This window comes from Doryrhamphus excisus, linkage group LG7 (genome assembly GCF_037039965.1).
Source record: "Doryrhamphus excisus strain RoL-2023G ecotype Guam linkage group LG7, RoL_Dexc_Guam_v1.1, whole genome shotgun sequence".
Taxonomy (NCBI): domain Eukaryota; kingdom Metazoa; phylum Chordata; class Actinopteri; order Syngnathiformes; family Syngnathidae; genus Doryrhamphus; species Doryrhamphus excisus.
Window position 1 is genome coordinate 11,757,085 of NC_136363.1, and position 19,821 is coordinate 11,776,905.

The 19,821-nt window shown below is 45.2% G+C and overlaps 1 protein-coding gene across 2 annotated transcripts in view; it reads right to left on the reverse strand.

The window, feature by feature from the left end:
* The window catches only part of pvrl2l (PVR cell adhesion molecule related 2 like), a 137,034-nt gene extending 117,959 nt beyond the window's left edge, over nucleotides 1-19,075 (reverse strand). Inside the window, exon 1 of one of the 2 annotated variants that reach the window (XM_058047573.2) lies at nucleotides 18,706-19,068. In XM_058047573.2, the coding sequence (XP_057903556.2) occupies nucleotides 18,706-18,796 (91 nt within the window). In that variant the 5' untranslated portion in view covers nucleotides 18,797-19,068. Of the gene's footprint in view, nucleotides 1-18,705 lie in introns of both variants that reach the window. The other variant, XM_058047572.2, reaches the window with a different exon arrangement.
* Between the last annotated feature and the right edge of the window lie 746 nt (nucleotides 19,076-19,821).

Consider the following 19,821-nt stretch of genomic DNA (forward strand, 5'->3'; position numbering starts at 1 on the left):
ATTATCATTATAATAATAATAATAATACATTTTATTTGTATAGCGCTTTTCAAGATACTCAAAGACACTTTACAAAAGAATGAAGTTGAATAAAACAAGTAAACAGAATAAAAGACACACCAAAATACAACATTCATTGGTTAATACATGAGTAAAAACATGAGTACAGTTAAAACATGAGTAAAAGCGGGGCGGGGCACAGCAGTCAGATATAAAAGTTTAGACATTAAAAACAGATTTAAAGCGGTGGGTTTTGAGTTGTTTTTTGAAGGTGGGAAGGTCAGGGCAAGCACGGAGTGAATGGGGCAAAGAGTTCCAGAGGGTGGGGGCAGCGATGGAGAAGGCTCTGTCTCCCCAGGTTCGAAGCTTAGTCTTACAGGGGAGCGCCAGGAGGTTTGAGTCTGAGGAGCGAAGGGGACGCGGGGGATTATGTGGATTGAGGAGGTCTGTGAGATATGGGGGGGGGTCAGATCATGGAGGGCTTTGTAGGTGATGAGAAGAATTTTGAAGTGAATGCGTTGGGGGACGGGAAGCCAGTGGAGGTTTTGGAGGACAGGGGTAATGTGTTCTCGGGAGCGGGTGGAGGTGAGGAGGCGGGCAGCGGAGTTCTGAATATATTGTAGTTTGTTGAGGGTTTTGGATGGTGTACCGTAGAGAATACTGTTGCAGTAGTGGATTCTGGAGGTGATGAATGCATGGATCAGGGATTCAGCGGCAGAGAATGGAAGTGATGGACGGAGTCAGGCTATGTTCTTAAGATGGAAGAATGCAGTCCAGGTTAACTGTTTGATGTGGGGTTCAAATGAAAGGGTGGGGTCCGGGAGGATACCAAGGTTGCGGATGAGCGGGGATGGAGTGAGGGTGGCGCTGTCAAATTGAAGATGGAAATTATGGGTGGGCGCTGTGGTGTTTTTGGGATCGATGATGATAATATCTGTTTTGTCACTATTATGTTTGAGAAATTATTATTATTTTTTTTTATCATTGATATTTTTTATCAATGATAATTATCATTATCATTATCATTATGTGCTTGTGCCCCTTTTTTCAGGAGCACTTCATAAACAACACACCACATCAAATAACCAAATTGATAAAACAGCCAAACCATAACCATTGACTTTAAATGAAATACTTTAAAAAGAACGTGCGTATTCAAACACTTGGTGGGCCAAATGTGGCCCCCGGGCCGTAGTTTGCCCACCTGTTTTAGCCCATTAGAGACATAACATCTTTCCGCTAGCTTAAAGGCTACAAAGGAGCTACAAGAACATGAGACGGGATTGGAGCTCCTTGTTTACATCCGTGACTTTAGGGAGTTGAGGACAGGCCAATAATGGCTCAACAACTTAGCGCCTCCGGCCAAGAAAGGACGAGTGAAAAATGGTCCACTTGCAGCACAGCCGTAGTAGAAATAAAGATCAATAGAGGAAAGAAAGAAAACAAATCCAATCACACGTGATTTGTACGGCCGCCGCTGCCTCCGCTTCGCCCTGCCGGCACTCTCTCTGTCCATCTCGCCGCACCTGTTGAGCTGCCGGCGTAAATGGCGGCCATTACGGCGATGGGGAGAGCTTTCAGGCTGCATTATTATTGAAATGGAGGCTATTACCGTGCGTGAATGGTCTTACTGTTGAAAGGAACGTGTTGCGAAGCTGGCGGATGGAGCTTTTTTTTTTTTTTGATGCCCAAAAGGAAACGAATCTCTACTTTGAGCCCCAGAAAGGGTGACGGAGGAGAGTATGGTCTCCTATGCTAATCTCGTTAGCATTTGATTGAGTGGCAACGTGGCGCTCTTATCGGGCCGCTTTCGTGTTTGATAAGACGCCACAAAGCACATATTGGAATTATTCAGACGGGTTTTCTCTCGCTCTTTGTCACCGAGAGGAAAGCGACACCCCCACCCACCCCCACCCACTTCTTCAGGTACCGTGCCGAATGACATCGAACACAAGGACTTGACCTCCGAACCCTTGACATTTGAACGCCACCTCCAAAACAAAAGTGGCTCTTGATCTGTATGCCTCGAAAAATGACATTATTCTTATACCAACGTTTACATTTTTATGTTTTTTTAATTTTTGTTGTCTTATTAAATGATATTTTTAGAGTGTGCCACGGGGGGCCAATGAAAAACTGTTGTGTCGGCCCACCACAAATACGTCCCAATTAGTAACCAAACATGGCCGCCGCTTACACAGAGAGGTCAAAGGGCACTCACCTCACGCACGCCTTTGATCATCATCCTCATCGTCGTCACTGAGAGTGTGTGTGACAAACACACAACATACACAAGCAGTGACAACAGCCCCCCCCACACACACACAAAAAGAAACACTCTGTGCTGCAAAAACAGAGTGAGAGAGAGGGGGTTCTGAGGGGCGGAGGGGCGGAGGGGGCGCACAAAACAAAGATCTCTTTCCCAGCCGGGAGTCTCACTCTGATTGCTAATTAGCGACTTGTCAACAGTCATTCCTGTGTGCTCACCCCCCCCCCATCACTGCTGCGGCACTCCAAAACACACACACACACTTTTTTACTGCCGTCTCATCTAACCAATGCGACTCCTTTCCAGTCTGCGACAAGAAAAATGATGACAACAAACACACACACTCTCCAAAGCAACCAAAGCAGGGGCGTCCAAATGGTGGAGAAGGGAAGGATGATAGAAGTTATGTTCATATGCAGTCATGGAAACAATTATGATGACAACTAACGGTACCTTTGTTTGGACTGATATAACGGTGACAACAAAAGGAGTTGAATGTTTGGCAGTACAATGCCCGCCTCTCAGCTATATTTATTGATTGATTTACTTTGTTGACCTAATTGCTTTCAAATGTAAATACATGACACTAAAATTACATGATTCTTGTTGTTTTTTTAGTTTTACTGTTAAATTCTATTTTTCCTTTGTTTTATTTATTTTATTATTTATTTATTATTCATACTGATTATATTATTTATACTTATTTATTTGTTTGTTTTATTTGTTTATATTTTCTTTATTTATTTTATTATTTATTATTTATATTTAATTTATTTGTTTTATTTATTTTATTATTTATTTATTATATTATGTATACTTATTAGTTTTCTTTGTTTTATTTATTTATATTTGTTTTATTTATTTTATTATTTATATTTTTTTATTTGTTTTATTTATATTAGTATTTATTTATGATATTATTTATACTTATTATTTATTTCTTTGTTTTATTTATTTTAATATTTATTTATTATATTATTTATACTTATATTATTTATACTTATTGTTTATTTCTTTGTTTTATTTATATTTGTTTTAATTATTTTATTATTTATTTTTTATTTCTTTGTTTTATTAATTTTATGATATTATTTATATTATTATTTATTTATTTGTTTTATTTATTCATATTTGTTTTATTCTATTCTTGCTCTCCTACATGAACGCACGTCATGGCATTGTCAATTATGCAAATTAGACAATGACATCATCAAGTCCTCCCCCCCAACCCACCACCACAAAGAGATTGCAGTCCTGCACTGGAGGAAATTGATTTTTTTCTTTCAATCAGCAAGCCAGGCAGAAAGAATGTTGTGTACTCAAGTCTCACACACACAGACACACACACACAGACGCACACAGACACACACAATCTATTATAAGCAGCATCAAATATTCCTCCTAATGGCCGTAAAAGCCACAAGTTTAAAAGGACCGGTGGTGGAGATCCACTTTCCCTTCTTCCGCCCTGCAGCTGAATAAGCGCAACACCTTCAGAAGAACTGACACGGAACCAAGTATTCAAATTGAAATTCTCCTTTCAATTCGACTCACTGGAAGGTGCTGGGACCCGGGCAGTGCCGGATGGAGATTTGATGAAAAACAAACTTTAACGTAACAAACCGATAATGATAAGTATATACTTCTCAACACCGATATGGTGATGACAACTTTTGGATGTCAGGATTTGTCCAAGTGTAAGTGTTGATGTGTCCTAATCCAATATCATGAATGACTACTACCACTACCACATCAGCAAGGTGCACTGCATTCGGGCACACGCTCAGAGTAACCGGTGTGCCGCCACAGAGGACTCTGGCTGGTGTTCCAGGTGGCTGATAAGGTTTTTGTACGCTCTATGTTTGTTTTGGCGGGCGGCACGGCGGTCTAGAGGTTAGCGCGACAAACGTCACACAAAATGTCTTCCTCTGACAATGAATGTTTGTTTACCAGCAAGCGAAAAAAGGAGCACTTGTTTTATGAAAATTAGGTATATTTTTTTTAAATGGTAAATTCCCTCATTTTGTGCACCCCCACTTTAACGTTGATTCCGATGCTGTGATAACATCATTTCTACTGCATGTTGATATGTAACATGTTAAACAACCTGACCTGAACATTGCCACCCTGCCCCCCCGACCCCCAAGGGTGGCACTGAGCGGTTAACAATTGAGCCGAGAAGCTTCACTGGTGTCTTCTCGTCTTTATTTGCACTCTGAGCAGCATCTGACCGGAAATATTGATGTGATGCATTCGCATCGTGATCCATCAACACGTGGGGGATTTGGTTGGGGGGGCGGGGCAGCGGTGACATTTTTTCTTGTGCTGATTAAGTGCACGTCCCGTGGCGCAGCGGGCAAAAGAATCTATAATTGAAGAAGGGCGGCCACATGCGCTTTGATGCCATGTTGCGCATGTGTCATGAGCATGCTACAAACACACGCACACACACACACACACACACAAACACACACAGCAGTGTTTCCCCCAGGAAGGTCAACTTTATTTGATTTGAATTGTATTTTCTATACGGCACCACTTCACAACAGAAGCAATTTAAAAATACTTTTACTGTGTAGAAATATCGCTTTGAAAAAAAAATGGTCATCTCTAATGTGCACTGACAGGTCTGAATAGCTTCCGAGCTGCCACATACGACGGCATGGAAAAGGTGGAGATATAGCCGAGTGGGTGAAGTCCTGACACGTGAATGTTTTGATATTCATGCGGTTGAAGAGGCCACTGGAGGCGGCGCTCATCCAACGAGGTCACGAACGCGGCCGCCTCCGCCGCCGGCAGATTGACCTCAGAGGCAGGCGGCAAAGTCGGGCAGGGGAAGAGTGCACAACGGGGGAGAGTTCCTGCACATAATCATCTTTCCAAAAAAAAAAGCAAACGTACTTCCTGGTTTCACTTCCTGTGACGTCAGTACTGCTTTGTTCCACTGGGGGCGCTGCTGATTCTACTTTAAACTGAAATAACATGCCTCCTCCCTTTCGCCACTCTTTTGTTGTTCTTCCACGCTCCTCCTCCTCTTTTTTCTTGTTTTCCACCCCCCCCCCCTCCCATATGAATAAAAACACGCCGCGATGGCAAAGGAAGAGAGCACACGGGAGACGAAACTAGGGCAGCCCAACCTGGACGCGTATCGTCCCCAGCAATTTGTTCAGATGGCAAGCGAGGCGGGGGGGTTGAGGGGTGGGGGGGCCTGAGATGGAGGGGGGGTGTGGAGGGGAACAAGGAGCTTAAAGAGGAGGCGAACAAAAATGGAGCGACGAGGCGAGCCAGAAGGACAGGAAAGTGGTGGCGGGATGACAGAACACACTGGGGGGGGGGGTAAAATTAGACTGGGGGACAACTTTATTTATTTATTAGATTTTTTTTGGGGGGGGGCACAACCTTTTTTATTGGCTTTTGGATATGAAGACAATATTGAGCTATATAAACTTTTTAGTCACCTTTAACATAAAACGAAGATGCTTTGGTCAGGTAGTTTCATTTTTTAAATTGTCTTCTTTTACATGTTTTTTCCATCCATTCATCTTCTGCTTATGCGAGGTGATTGTGATAATACCCACCATTTTCTAACAGGAAGTGACACACATCACTGAAAAGCTTTGATGTTAAACAAGCTGCTGATGGCCGTCACATGGCAGTAAAATGACAAAAAAGGAAGACGAGAAGGATGAAAACACACACAGGAGGGTAGAATAGGAGGGGAGGGGCTGGGCGAAGATGAGGATGAGAAGCGGGAGGCGCACCGCCCCCCCACCCCGAGAGAGGCCATCAATAATCCATGCAGCCTTAAGTACTCGTTTCGGGAATAAAAATCGCTCCTGTGCTGCTGTAGTCATCTTCTTTCTTCATCTTCCGAGCGCGCGGCGTGGCGGCGCTGCTGTCATCACATGACCACTCGCCATGCTAACCATTATTTGTCCATGAAAGTTACTGGCTCAAGGAAGACGGGACTATACTATACACTTTAGTGTCGGATGATGTTAGTGAATTCCCAAATTTCCACATGTTTATCAACTTCGAAATCCGCTTTATAATATTATGAGAGCCCTCTACACATAAAATAACACCCCTAAAGTTACCGTTACACTGCTATTATCCAATATAGTATACATAATAAGAGGAAATAAAACATATACGCCATAGAAAACATGTTTACCACCCTCTAAAACCACTTTTCAATACTATTGGAGCCCTCTAGACATGAAATAACATCCCTAAAGTTACCTTTACACTTCTATTATCCAATATAGTATACATAATAAGAGAAAAAAAGACATATACGTCATAGAAAACATGTTTACCACTTTCAAAATCCACGTTTTAATATTATGAGAGCTCTCTACACATAAAATAACACCCCTAAAGTTATCTTTACACTCCTATTATCCAATATAGTATACATAATAAGAGGAAATAAAACATATACGCCATAGAAAACATGTTTACAACCTGCAAAATCCACTTTTCAATATTATTGGAGCCCTCTAGACATGAAATAGCAACCCTATAATCACATTTACACTTCTATTATCCAATATAGTATACATAAGAGAAAAAAGACATATACGTCATAGAAAACATGTTTACCACCTTTAAAATCTGCTTTTTAATATTATGAGAGCCCTCTACACATAAAATAACAACCCTATAATCACCTTTACACTACTATTACACAATATAGTACATAGTACATAATAAGACTAAATATGATATTTAAGACATTAAACGTTTTTAGAATTGACCTGACACATTAGGTGAATTTGTACAAAGAATACGGACACCAGCCTGAATTTCACTTGGTATCGGAAAGGATAATCGGAAAAGAAACACACGGAATTGCACAATGCATGTGTCCCCATGTGATACCTTTCCAGGCGCAAAGGGAAAAGCAAGAAAAGGCTAGCAACATTCCTCCCGTAAACCTGCTCCACCACATTCCCTCGTTTGTTACTCCTTTCTTATTTACTCGTATAACCTGCTGGCGACAGAGAGAAACAGAGAGAGCGAGAAACAGAGAGCGAGAGAAAGAGAGAGAGAGAGAGAGAGAGAGAGAGTTCTCAGCCTGTAAAAAAAAAGAAGAATCTTAACAGTCAGGCTCATTTGGAACTGTGAAGCAATTAAATTACTATTTGAATCCTGTGCAAAAGACGGCCGACGAGGACGCTGATGAAGACGCAGATAATGAGAGTCCACACAGAAAGGGAGGGAGGAAGAGGAGGAGGAAATGGAGGAAGAAGAGACGTAAAAATGACGTGACAGACTGAGGAAAAAAAAGAAAACAGGGAATAGAAAATGAGGTAGAGGCGTTGCCTCGGGCCATGTCATTGTCTTTTGGTGCACTAGTGTGTGTGTGCGTATGTGTGTGTGTGTGTGCTCTATTATTATAATAAAATGTGGAGATGGACTATATCGTAATCTTGTTTAGGTAAGCTGAGTACAAAGCCATCTTTAATAACATTTGAAAAGAAGACATCATCATATCATTGCAACCCCCCCCCCACACCAACCAACCAACCAACCCTGTACTCCACACCCCCACCCCCACTCCAACCCACACAGCTCGCTCTACCAGTTGAATGGCTATCATGTTAAGAGCAGATACAAGATGGATTCTTCAATACGAATCGTGACAATAAAGATTTCTTTAGGTTTTAAATTTAAGAACAGAAGATCAGTGGGCTTGGAAGGGAACCTTGAGGAACATAGTGAACAAGTGAAATTATGCTTGATTAATTCAACTTAGGCGGCACGGCGGTCTAGTGGTTAGCACGCAGACCTCACAGTTAGGAGACCAGGGTTCAGTTCCACCCTCAGCCATCTCCGGGTACTCCGGTTTCCTCCCACATTCCAAAAACATGCTAGGTTAATTGGCCACTCCAAATTGTCCATAGGTATGAATGTGAGTGTGAATGGTTGTTTGTCTATATGTGCCCTGTGATTGGCTGGCCATCAGTCCAGGGAGTACCCCGCCTCTCGCCCAAAGACAGCTAGAAAATGAATGAATGAATGAAGATGAGTGGGCTCGGAAGGGAACCCTGAGGAACATAGCGAACAAGTGATTCTTGTTAATACTTGGGTTGTTTATATTGTTTATTTTTCTATATTGTGTATTTTGTACTGCTTAACTGACTCTGTACTCTTGCTGCTGTGCAATACAAATTTCCCCACTGAGGGACGAATAAAGGCATATCTTAATCTTAATCTTAATCTTAAATTATGTTTGATTTATTTAACTTAGCTCCAAACAAAGATCTCTGTTTCTATCATCCAAGGGTCCTTCAAACTAAACACAGCACGAGTGACCTTACGCATGATCCCACTTCTGACACCCTCAATGTGGATTTGGTTTAGACTGAAAAACCTGTCCTTGACACTGACCGGCATGGGTCTCAAGCGCTTGGCTTGAAAGAGAACCGTATTGTGAGGACTAGATCCAGAATCGGCCTAATGATGAAGTCCGTAGCGGGTTTACCCAATCAAGACCGCGTCCTGCCATCAGAAGCATGGAGAAAGTAAGCTATTTTGGCGTGGAAAATCCCAAGCCGACATCCTGGCGGCCATGTCTCCCACTAAAGTGAGCGCTGCCACTAAGAATTCCCGAAGGAGCAGAGAGTTTATGGAATAACACTAATCTGCTGCGGCTGCCAGTGCTTGTAATTCCATTGTTGCCTGGAGCTGGAGCTTTGTGCCACATTGTGTCCAGAGGTCTCCTGCAATCCCGTCTTTCTCTTCTCCGCGGGCTGGCTGGCGGGCGCCAACATCATAGACCACTGCAGAGGACGCTGGGGCGAAAAGAGGGGGGTTAAGAGGGGTGATTTAGCGTAAGAAGTCCCCCTACCCCGAATATCAGTCCCATCCATCCAGAAAAATTCCAGCCTCGCTCGCCATGTGGAGCGTCATGATAAACACATCCAAGAGGCGAGGGACCGATTCCGTCAAAGTCCCAGGATGCCGATGCGGCGTGACATCATCTGAGGGTTCAAACGCAGGCCGACACCTATGAGGCGGGGGTGGGGGTGCGGTAGGTGGCATTCATCGACATTTTTTCTCCCTGTGAAGCCATCTTGAATTGGAGCATTCATCACACATGCACCTAACCATCATGTCACCGGACCCAGTGAGGACGAGGTGGTCCGGTTGGCTTCCCGATCCGGGTTGCGAGGGGCCAGCATCCTTACTGTAAGACCCGTTCCTCATATTTTACCCATAAACATCCACATTGATGTTTTCATCACATCGATGTATACACTCCAAAGGCTGGTGCTCACCAGTAAACAGTCTGGGGTGGCGGGGGCGGCGGCAATGGGGAGGGGGCGGCACGTTCTGCACCTTTAATGTGCTTTGTTAAATGAGACATAGAACAACGCTAATTGGACGGCAAATGTCAGCTGGCAAGCTAGGTGGCTAATTAGCTGCTCAGACGCGGCACATTAAGCAGCGTGTAACCGGGCCCATTTAGCATGCTGGGGGAGGAGTGGGGGTGGGCGGGTTCCTGACCCATCCATCAATACCGCTCACATCCTCCTTCACGTGGATGCCGCCATAGTAGTTGTTAATAAGTCATTATTTATCTCAATGGTTTTATATTTTCAGTTGTTTATTTTAATATTATATTATTATTATATATTTTATATATTTTAATATTATTAATATATTTAAAATATTTGTCATATATACTGTATTAGCTTGGTAAACTACCCTGCTAAAATGAATTATATCCATTAAAAATTACATTTATTAATTGATTAAATGTAACAACTTTTAAAGAGTGGGCGGCACGGCGGTCTAGTGGTTAGCGCGCAGACCTCACAGCTAGGAGACCAGGGTTCAATTCCCACCCTCGGCCATCTCTGTGTGGAGTTTGCATGTTCTCCCTGTGCATGCGTGGGTTTTCTCCGGTTTCCTCCCACATTCCAAAAACATGCTAGGTTAATTGGCCACTCCAAATTGTCCATAGGTATGAATGTGAGTGTGAATGGTTGTTTGTCTATATGTGCCCTGTGATTGGCTGGCGACCAGTCCAGGGTTTACCCCGCCTCTTGCCCGAAGACAGCTGGGATAGGCTCCAGCACCCCCCGCGACCCTCGTGAGGAAAATGCGGTAGAAAATGAATGAATGAATGAACTTTTAAAGAGTGGTTGAGTGGTTAGCGCGCAGACCTCACAGCTAGAAGATCAGGGTTCAATTGCCCTGTGATTGGCTGGCCACCAGTCCAGGGTGTACCCCACCTCTCACCCGAAGACAGCTGGGATAGGCTCCAGCACCCCCGTGACCCGGTAGAAAATGAATGAATGAACTTTTAAACAACCGCTGCACGGTGGTCGAGTGGTTAGCACACAGACCTCACAGCTAGGAGACCCGAGTTCAATTCCAACTGCGCCATCTCTGTGTGGAGTTTGCATGTTTTCCCCGTGCATGTGTGGGTTTTCTCCGGGTACTCCGGTTTCCTCCCACATTCCAAAAACATGCTAGGTTAATTGGCCACTCCAAATTGTCCATAGGTATGAATGTGAGTGTGAATGGTTGTTTGTCTATATGTGCCCTGTGATTGGCTGGCCACCAGTCCAGGGTGTACCCCGCCTGTACTTCTGCCTCTCGCCTAAAGACAGCTGGGATAGGCTCCAGCACCCCTCGTAACCCTCGTGAGGACAAGCAGTAGAAAATGAATGAATGAACTTTTAAGGGGGTGGGCGAGTTCTACTTTCTGGTGTTAACAGGGTGCCAGTCGCACAGTCGGGACCTCTCGTGAAAAACGGCTGACAACCGTTAGAAGTTTCTTTCAAGCAGAGGAAGTGTCAGAATTGGGATGATTAGCCATGTGGTGCCTAGTTTGAGGCCCCTTGGGCCCCACGAATGTGTAGTTAGATGACTGAAGGCGTGCATGCGCCCCAAAACTTGGTTCTTTGGTAAGGAGGACAGGTTTTTCAGATATCGACTTCCGAAGTCGAAATGGTGTCAGAAGTGGGATGACGAGCCATGCTGAGATTAGAGCAAATAACCTGGCTCTTTGGTGAGGCGGACATGTTTTTCAGATAATGACTTACTAGGGTGAGGGCACTGCTTCTTTCCATTCATTCATTCATTTTCTACCGCTTATCCTCACGAGGGTCGCGGGGGTGCTGGAGCCTATCCCAGCTGTCTTCTGGCGAGAGGCGGGGTACACCCTGGACTGGTGGCCAGCCAATCACAGGGCACATATAGACAAACAACCATTCACACTCACATTCATACCTATGGACAATTTGGAGTGGCCAATTAACCTAGCATGTTTTTGGAATGTGGGAGGAAACCGGAGTCCTCGGAGAACTCAACATGCAAACTCCACACAGATTGCAGATGGTGGGATTGAACTCGGGTCTACTCGCTGTCGGCCGCCGTGCAGCCGGTACTAAAGTTACACATACAGCCTGGTTTGAAGGACCCTCGACACGAGTGACCCTGGTATGGTCGAGCCATAAAGCTTATGGAGGACAGCCTTTTCAGTCTAAGTTAAGCGGTCCAAGCATAAAATGAAAGCACACGGCCCTGACTGCATTTTTTTTCCCCACAAAAAAAAAATGATGCAGCTCTTGTTAGAGATGGAGAGTCCTTGCAAAGAGCTTTTACATTTCAGCTCTCATATTAATGATTATCACTACTTCAGATGCGTGTTACAGGACAATAAAAAGGCCAAATAACGGGTGTTTTATTGGCTGGTTTGCTGATCAGCAGGCTGCCTGCGACAATTAACGGGCGCTGGAGGCCAGCATTCTTCACATGGAGCCGACATCCCGTCACCCGTCCTAAAAGAGTTTATTTGTTTGACACTTTTCTGCGAGGGACGCTGCTGCATGTGTGAGATACATGCACACACACACACACACACACACATACAAAACACTTAACAAGTCAAGGTGTGCACATGCTTTTCAATGTATTATTGTTGTTTTTGCATCACTTTACACATGCTGGATGATGTACCACCATGGTGCCAAAACACACACACACACACACACAGATGCTGATGTCAGCAGTGAGTGTTCAGGATGCTTTCTCACCAGCTATCAAAAAGCTCAGTAATTAGCACACACAATGCGGGGCATGATAGCATGACACACATACACACACATGCAAAATGAAACTCTTTCATTTGCTATTTCATGACAATTTCCCATTGAGTGTGTGTGTGTGTGTGTGTGCGTGTCCTGAAGACTCCCAATTTAAAACAAAGGGGCGGATGCAAAAAACAAAATCAAACGAGCGTTAATTGAAAAAGGCAAGCTGTGCTGCTCGACCGAACACGTGTGATTAGCATGACAACAAGACACTCCCTAAGTATGTCTCAACACACACGCAGAAGGTTATTGATCAAAGCAGGATGAGGTCAGATGTACACACACACACACACACACACACATACATACATATAAATATAGATTTTTGCCACCTTTGCTTCATTAGCGGCAACATTTGTATTAATTATTAACACACAAAGAGCTGTAAGCTACATTCACGTCTTAGCACGCTAGCCTCCTGTTAGCATGCACTATTGAAAGCTATTGAATATATTCTCAAATCAAAACGATACAATATCTATTGGGCCGATATGAGGGAATTATGACATCAAACCATTAAAAATAGCTCAGATAGCCAATCAATTTTGAAAAAACGCTCCAAATAGACAAGATTACTGTGCGGGTGAGCAAATCAAGCACTCCTTTTTTTGACCTTAACAACCTGTGTAACGTCCCCTGAGCTCTCACTTGTAAACAAACATTCACTTGAAGAGGAAGGATGTTGTAAAAAAAAAAAAAAAAACGCCAAACACTAAAAGAACCTAACGCCAGCACCGCGTGTTATGAAAAGTGCAAAAGGTTTGCCAGAGTCCTCGGTGACGCCACACTGGCTGCTCGGAGTCCGTGCACCAATATTTTGGTGGCTCCTCCTGCTTTGTACTCCGCTTCTCCTGACCTCCGGATCCTCACTGCAGGTGCCGGGGCATGTGCCCCAATACAAGTGCACTCTGCTGGGCCACAGCAGGTGGCTCCCGCCGCTCTATACTCCTGGTAGTGATGTGGTCGTAGTAATGTCAAGATATTTGGCAGTTAATCAAATCCTAATTTGTTCCAGTCCTTCTTACCTGTCTGAACAAACTACAGTTAAATTTTTTTAAAAAGTAGATATAAAAATGTATCTGCACCATCTCCAGCTTGAAAAGCAGAAGGTTATCAGCATCGGGATATCAGAAAAAGATATCACGCATCTCCAACTCCAGTGTGTAATGTGTGTACTTCTGTTGTCTTTGTGTGTAAAGAAGAAGAAGAAAACATCTTTTGAGTGTTTCGTCTCTGTTCCTCCACAAACGCGTGATTCACCTCCAAAAGCTAATCAGCAACTTTAAACGCAAGCGAGCGCCACACATGCTGGGAGGGAAAGTGGACGCGCATGAAAGTGCACCTATACACCTCATTAGCGGCCCTGTCCAGCTAGCCCGGGCCAGAACACGCCCCCCCCCCACCCCCAACACACACACACACAGCCCAAAACCATCCAACTGCCTCCCCGCTCTCATGAAGAGAACCACTGGAGCCTCCAAATGTCTCCCTGGGGGGGATTAAGAAGTCATCCTCACTCCATGAAGCCTGCAAATAGAATCCAGGGGGGGTTCGGGGGGGGTGGGGGGGTCACAGGCATGGACGCTGCACTCGTTTCATATTTTTCTATCGCTGAGTTTTTTCAGGAGGGTGGGTAGCGGCGCACATGAAACGCAAAAACCTCACAGAGGGGGGTTCTCAGTGGCATTCACTGCAGGCCAAGGGAGCGCCTCTAAATTGCATCAAGCAGTAATTACACCATAGCTTTTTTATTATTTACGCCGGCGCCTGAAATATATGCCTGAGGCAAAAACATTGGCAACCATTGGAGCGTTGGACCGTCGTCACAATGTCATATTTTCATAGCTCATCGTCAAGATTGGGTACGTGAGGTGAAAAATCTCTGCCGAAACATGGAAGGCATGTCACATGTTGGAAAGGAGTCCTCCTTCCTGTGTGCCGCCGTTCGACAACCACAGCAAGCTAGCCAGGAAACCATCCCTGACAAATGTAGAGTCCAGCGACGGAATTGTGTCATCTCTTCCTTTCTTCCTGTACTTGTCGTCCCCACACTGATGCGGAACACATTCCAAAGACAGTGGGGGTGAATGTAGCTTGTTGTTCCGACTCCACCATGAACTTTGGCAACATATTTGTAGTATTTCTGTTTCTCACGTATGACATTTTCCTCCATAATTATGTTTTATTTTGTATAGTTGAACATATATTGATCTACATTAGATTGGTTTTAGCGTCTTGAGTGCACAAAATCAGGATCCTTGCATTTTTCTGTTTGTGGTCCTCTCTGGAAACGAAGTAAACGGAGCTAAAGCGGACTAAAACGGACACCGAATTGGATGGGGGTAGACAGAGTGGCCTTGTCTCAACATTTTCCCCCCTTCTGAAGTTGCCTCTTACTCCCTCGCTGCCTAAGCAATGAGGCTGAGAAGAAGAATTGCACTGGCAGCCTTTCTAACTCCACCAAAAAGCTGTTCCAACAAAAGGGCCCCCCACTGGGGAGGCGGCCAGGGCGGCTGGAATGGGAGTCCCGAGCCCAGAATGCAGAAGAGGAAGATGAAGAAGACTGTGAAGTTGCCATGTTTGTTTGTGTGAGAGCCTTCACGGCATGTGTGGCGCATCCAAGTAGTTGATGCATTTATGCTGCCAGACGTATTTGTCTGGACCGAGGAGCGGCGTTCACTGGGAGGCCGTGATGGAGGCGCAAAAAAAGGGGGGGCAGGGTGCTGCATGTGAAGCAGCCTTCAAAGCTTGATGACGACTCAGCCGCTCTCGCCTGCCGGCTAAAACCGAGTCAGGAAGTGCTCAGAATGACCGAGGCGAGTCAAAGTGGCGCTGGAGCGAGTGCAGACCTGCAAAAGAATCCACAAGCACTTCAGAGTTTCCCCCGCTCCCCCAACCCCCTCAACTCGACGCCTTTCTAAGCATCCACACGAAACCAGAAGACGGTCGTATCCATGACGACTGCTTCTGCGTCGGCCAAACGTGCGATGGGAGAGAAAAGCGGCGGATCGTGCAAGAGGCTGCAAAGGTGCGGCGCTCATTAGGCAGGGGGCGGGGTCGTTAATGCTTTGGATCAATAAGCGGATACCCGGCGGCTAGCGTGGGAAAAGACAAACAACGTGACGCAACGGCGTGCAAGCCTGACACTTCCCCTTTCGCTGCAGCAGCGGTGGGGAAGCCATGTTCATACCGCACGTCAACCCCGGGGACAAGACCACGCCCACTGTCACAAAAGGACGCTAACCGTGGAGAATTCTTTCACCCTGCACCCAGAAAATGAAGAGAGTGACTATGAAGCACTGTGGGGGGGGACTTGCAGGGGCGGAGCCTCACACGGTATCGCGTATTGACTGGCGGACACACTTCCAAAACAGCATAAAGAAAGATGTCCTCCATTGTTGGTGAACTGTGTGGAACTGAACGGTATACCACCTTCTAAATAAGGTTTTTACCATTATTAGAGCCCTCTATATATGAAATAACACCCCTATAGTCACCTTAACACGTCTATTAAGCAAGATTACACAACAAGTTGGTTTTAGGGCTCAGTGGACAAGCTGCCCACAACTGGCTGGGCTCTACTATGTGTGTGTGAAAAGTACTGTGTATATAGCCACACACACACACACACACACACACACACATCTCCCAAGACAGGGCCCTTGACATTTAGTCAATCTGCCATGAGCCACAAAGGACTGAGGACCTTTACGCCAAAGAATGGCTTTTTTGGTGGCTGCTTCTGCAAATGGCTCTCAGTGTGGGTCAGGCAGGTCCAAATAGGATTTAAACACAGCAAGGCTTTTTGTGTGTTCGCGCGTATGTGTGTGTGTTTCGTGCTGTAGTGGTATTTGTTCTTGTTTGCGTGAACAATGCACGGTGAAATGATTGCGTCTGTGCCTGCAGTGCGAGTACACGCTAATGGCTGATCACGGCAAATAATTACATTTGTCAAACTTAAAGCTGACCTTTCATTCCAATAAAAGTGCTCTCACTCTACCTCCAGGCCACGAAGGCTCCACGCTCGCCTGCCCCGCCCCCGGCGTCTTCGTGTCAGATGTGCGCGCCGCAAACCGGCGACAGAAGACGAGTCATTAATAAAAGCTGCGGATAATCAGGCCGCGCCGCTCTAAAGGCGATAATCATCAGCGCCTGCTCTCACGCTGATAAGCTAATCAGCGCCGAACTCATCAGTGTTGACATTTCAGCAGGGTGTGGCACCTTTGGGGAGGCGGAGCCTAGCCATTTGGTTCCAAATATGACGACAAAGGGCCGTTTGGGGAAACCCTCGGGCATCAAAGCCTTGGAGGAGGCCGCATTGACATCATTACCTCACATCCCTAACACTAAAATGACCACCAAGCGCAACGTTCTTTTCACACAGTACATCATATGCAGTTACACGCCTGTGCCTTTCACACAGAAACCAGCAAAGCATTAAAAATGTGACATTCATTCAACACAAAACAGTGGGGAAAGTGTTGAGTGTACACGCTTTTGCACATGCTAACACACCTGGACACATTCACTCTGGATATTAGCGTATATTAGCACACCTGGACATGTTTGCACTTTATAACATACTTGGAGATATTAGCACTGGATATTAGCATACATTAGCACACCTGGACATGTTGACTCTGGATATTAGCATACATTAGCACACCTGGACATGTTAGCAATTAACACACCTGGACACATTAGCACTGGATATTAGCATACCTTAGCACACCTGGACCTGTTTGCACTTCATAACACACCCGGACACATTAGCACTGGATATTAGCGTACATTAGCCCACCCAGCCATGTTAGTATTTAACACACCTGGACACATTAGCTCTGGGTATTAGCGTACATTAGTCCACACAGCCATGTTAGCATTTAACACACCTGGACACATTAGCTCTGGATATTAGCATACCTTAGCACACCTGGACCTGTTAGCATTTAACATACCTGGACACATTAGCTCTGGATATTAGCATACCTGAGGACACCTGGACCTGTTAGCATTTAACATACCTGGACACATTAGCTCTGGATATTAGCATACATTAGCACAACCACACGTTAGAATTTAACAGACCTGGACACATTAGCTCTGGATATTAGCATACCTTAGCACACCTGGACCCGTTTGCACTTCATAACACACCTGGACACATTAGCACTGGATATTAGCGTACATTAGCACACCTGGACCTGTTAGCATTTAACATACCTGGACACATTAGCTCTGGATATTAGCATACATTAGCACAACCACGCATTAGAATTTAACAGACCTGGACACATTAGCTCTGGATATTAGCGTACATTAGCACACCTGGCCACATTAGCTCTGGATATTAGCAGACATTAGCACACGTGGACACGTTAGCACTTAACACACCTGGATACAATAGCACTGGATATTAGCACACATTAGCGCACTTAATAACACACCTGAACACAATTATGCTAACATGCCCAAGTATTTAATGATTATTTTAAAATGGCATCTTGTGCTTCTTTTCAACTGCATTAAATATTCCAATTCAGACAAAGATTTATGGCATTGTTGATTTGTGTGAATGTAAAAAAAAATGATCACTGAGCATAAAGTATTTTTAAAACAGTTAAATGAATTGGAAACAATGAAACAATGGAGAGTTTGGCCTTGAAGAGGAGAACCAACAACAGAAGGAAGATGTTTCCAACAGGTGTCTCCTGACGCCATGACCAAAATATTTCATCACCACAAAACAACCTCGGTTACAGCACCAGAACTCCAAAACTGTCAACATTACCTGTCATGTGCTAACATAAACATCATCGGCAAACTTTCTGAACGGAAGCAACCTTTTGGTTTTAAAGGTGAAACGTCTTCAACCACCAGAAGCCTGGACTACCTGGACCAGCATGACTGACACATCCAAAATCAATACATCAACTGTTTCCACTAATAATAGATCAATAAATCAACCAAAGGTGGATCAAGTGTGTTCTTTCATGATTCCACTGGTAAAACTGGAAAGCCGCTTCACTTCCCAGCGTTTTCCAATCACCCCCCCCCCCCGCAATGTGCGGGGGTCCACACATTGCAGTACTCCTGCCATTCATGCCACTAATCACAGCTCTTATCGGGGGTGGCGGGGGGGGGGGCAACACGGAGCCTCCCTTCACCAGGCGAACATTCAGCAGGTGACCATGCAGCAGCCTGCTGGAGGCTCAAGCAGGATTAGGCTTCCTGAGCGGTGACCTGCCGCCTGCAGCCCGGGAATTAGCCACCCACTGCCCGGCAAGCGGAAACTTTCCCCACGCACGCCGACGACAGGCTCACCTTGACGGGCGGAGAGGAGGAGCCAAGCCGCCGCCAGTGGCAGCAGCAGCGGCGGCGGCAGCAACCTGGCGTGAGCGTCGCGTCTCGCCATGGAGCAGGTTGATGCACGTCAACAACAATCCACGGCAGCGGTCCGCGTTATTCCCTTCCCGGTGTGGAAGTTGAGCGGTTCGGGAGAAGCAAGTTGAGGAGCCGACCTGCGCGGAGTGTTCGTCTTCCTCAGGGCTGCGTGACTGACGGCGGGAGCGGAACCACTCCCCGGGTGGGCCGGCCGCAGTGCGCACTCTTTGGGAGCCCGCAAGCTGCCCCACTCACGGCGTGGAAGCCAGACTGCGCGCGTGTGCGTCTGTGTGCGAGGGAGAGTGTGGTGTGCGGGATTGGGCTGTGACGTCAGCACAGCGTCACCTAGCGGTCACGAGGCGTCATGACGCTCACACCTGCGAGGGCATTTTGGTATCGGTCCGATACCAAGCAAATACTGAAGACTGTATCGCCGATAGTGATACCGATACCGATACATTTTACTACCGGTGTGTACAAAGTAATAACATTACTTAAAATAAAATTATTCATTAATTTTTTACCGATTTTTCCTTGGGCCGTGGGGGTGCTGGAGCCTATCCCAGCTGTCTTTGGGCGAGAGGCGGGGTACACCCTGGACGGGTGGCCAGCCAATCACAGGGCACATATAGACAAACAACCATTCACACTCACATTCATACCTATGGACAATTTGGAGTGGCCAATTAACCTAGCATGTTTTTGGAATGTGGGAGGAAACCGGACTACCCGGAGAAAACAACATGCAAACTCCACACAGAGGTGGCCGAGGGTGGAATTGAACCCTGGTCTCCTAGCGGCCGTGCCACCCTAAAATGAAATTGAACAAATAAAATATAAAGTAACACAAAATCAATAAAAATAAAACAATAAATATGAATAAATTAATAAATTTATATAATATAAATAAATTAAATTTAAAGTTAAATTTAAAGTTAAATTTATATAAATAATAAAAATAATTTCAGACTAAAATTTAAAAGATTTTTTTTTATTAGTCTGACACCAAATGAAAATAGTACACAGACAACAGAACACAGATGTCCAAAATAAACA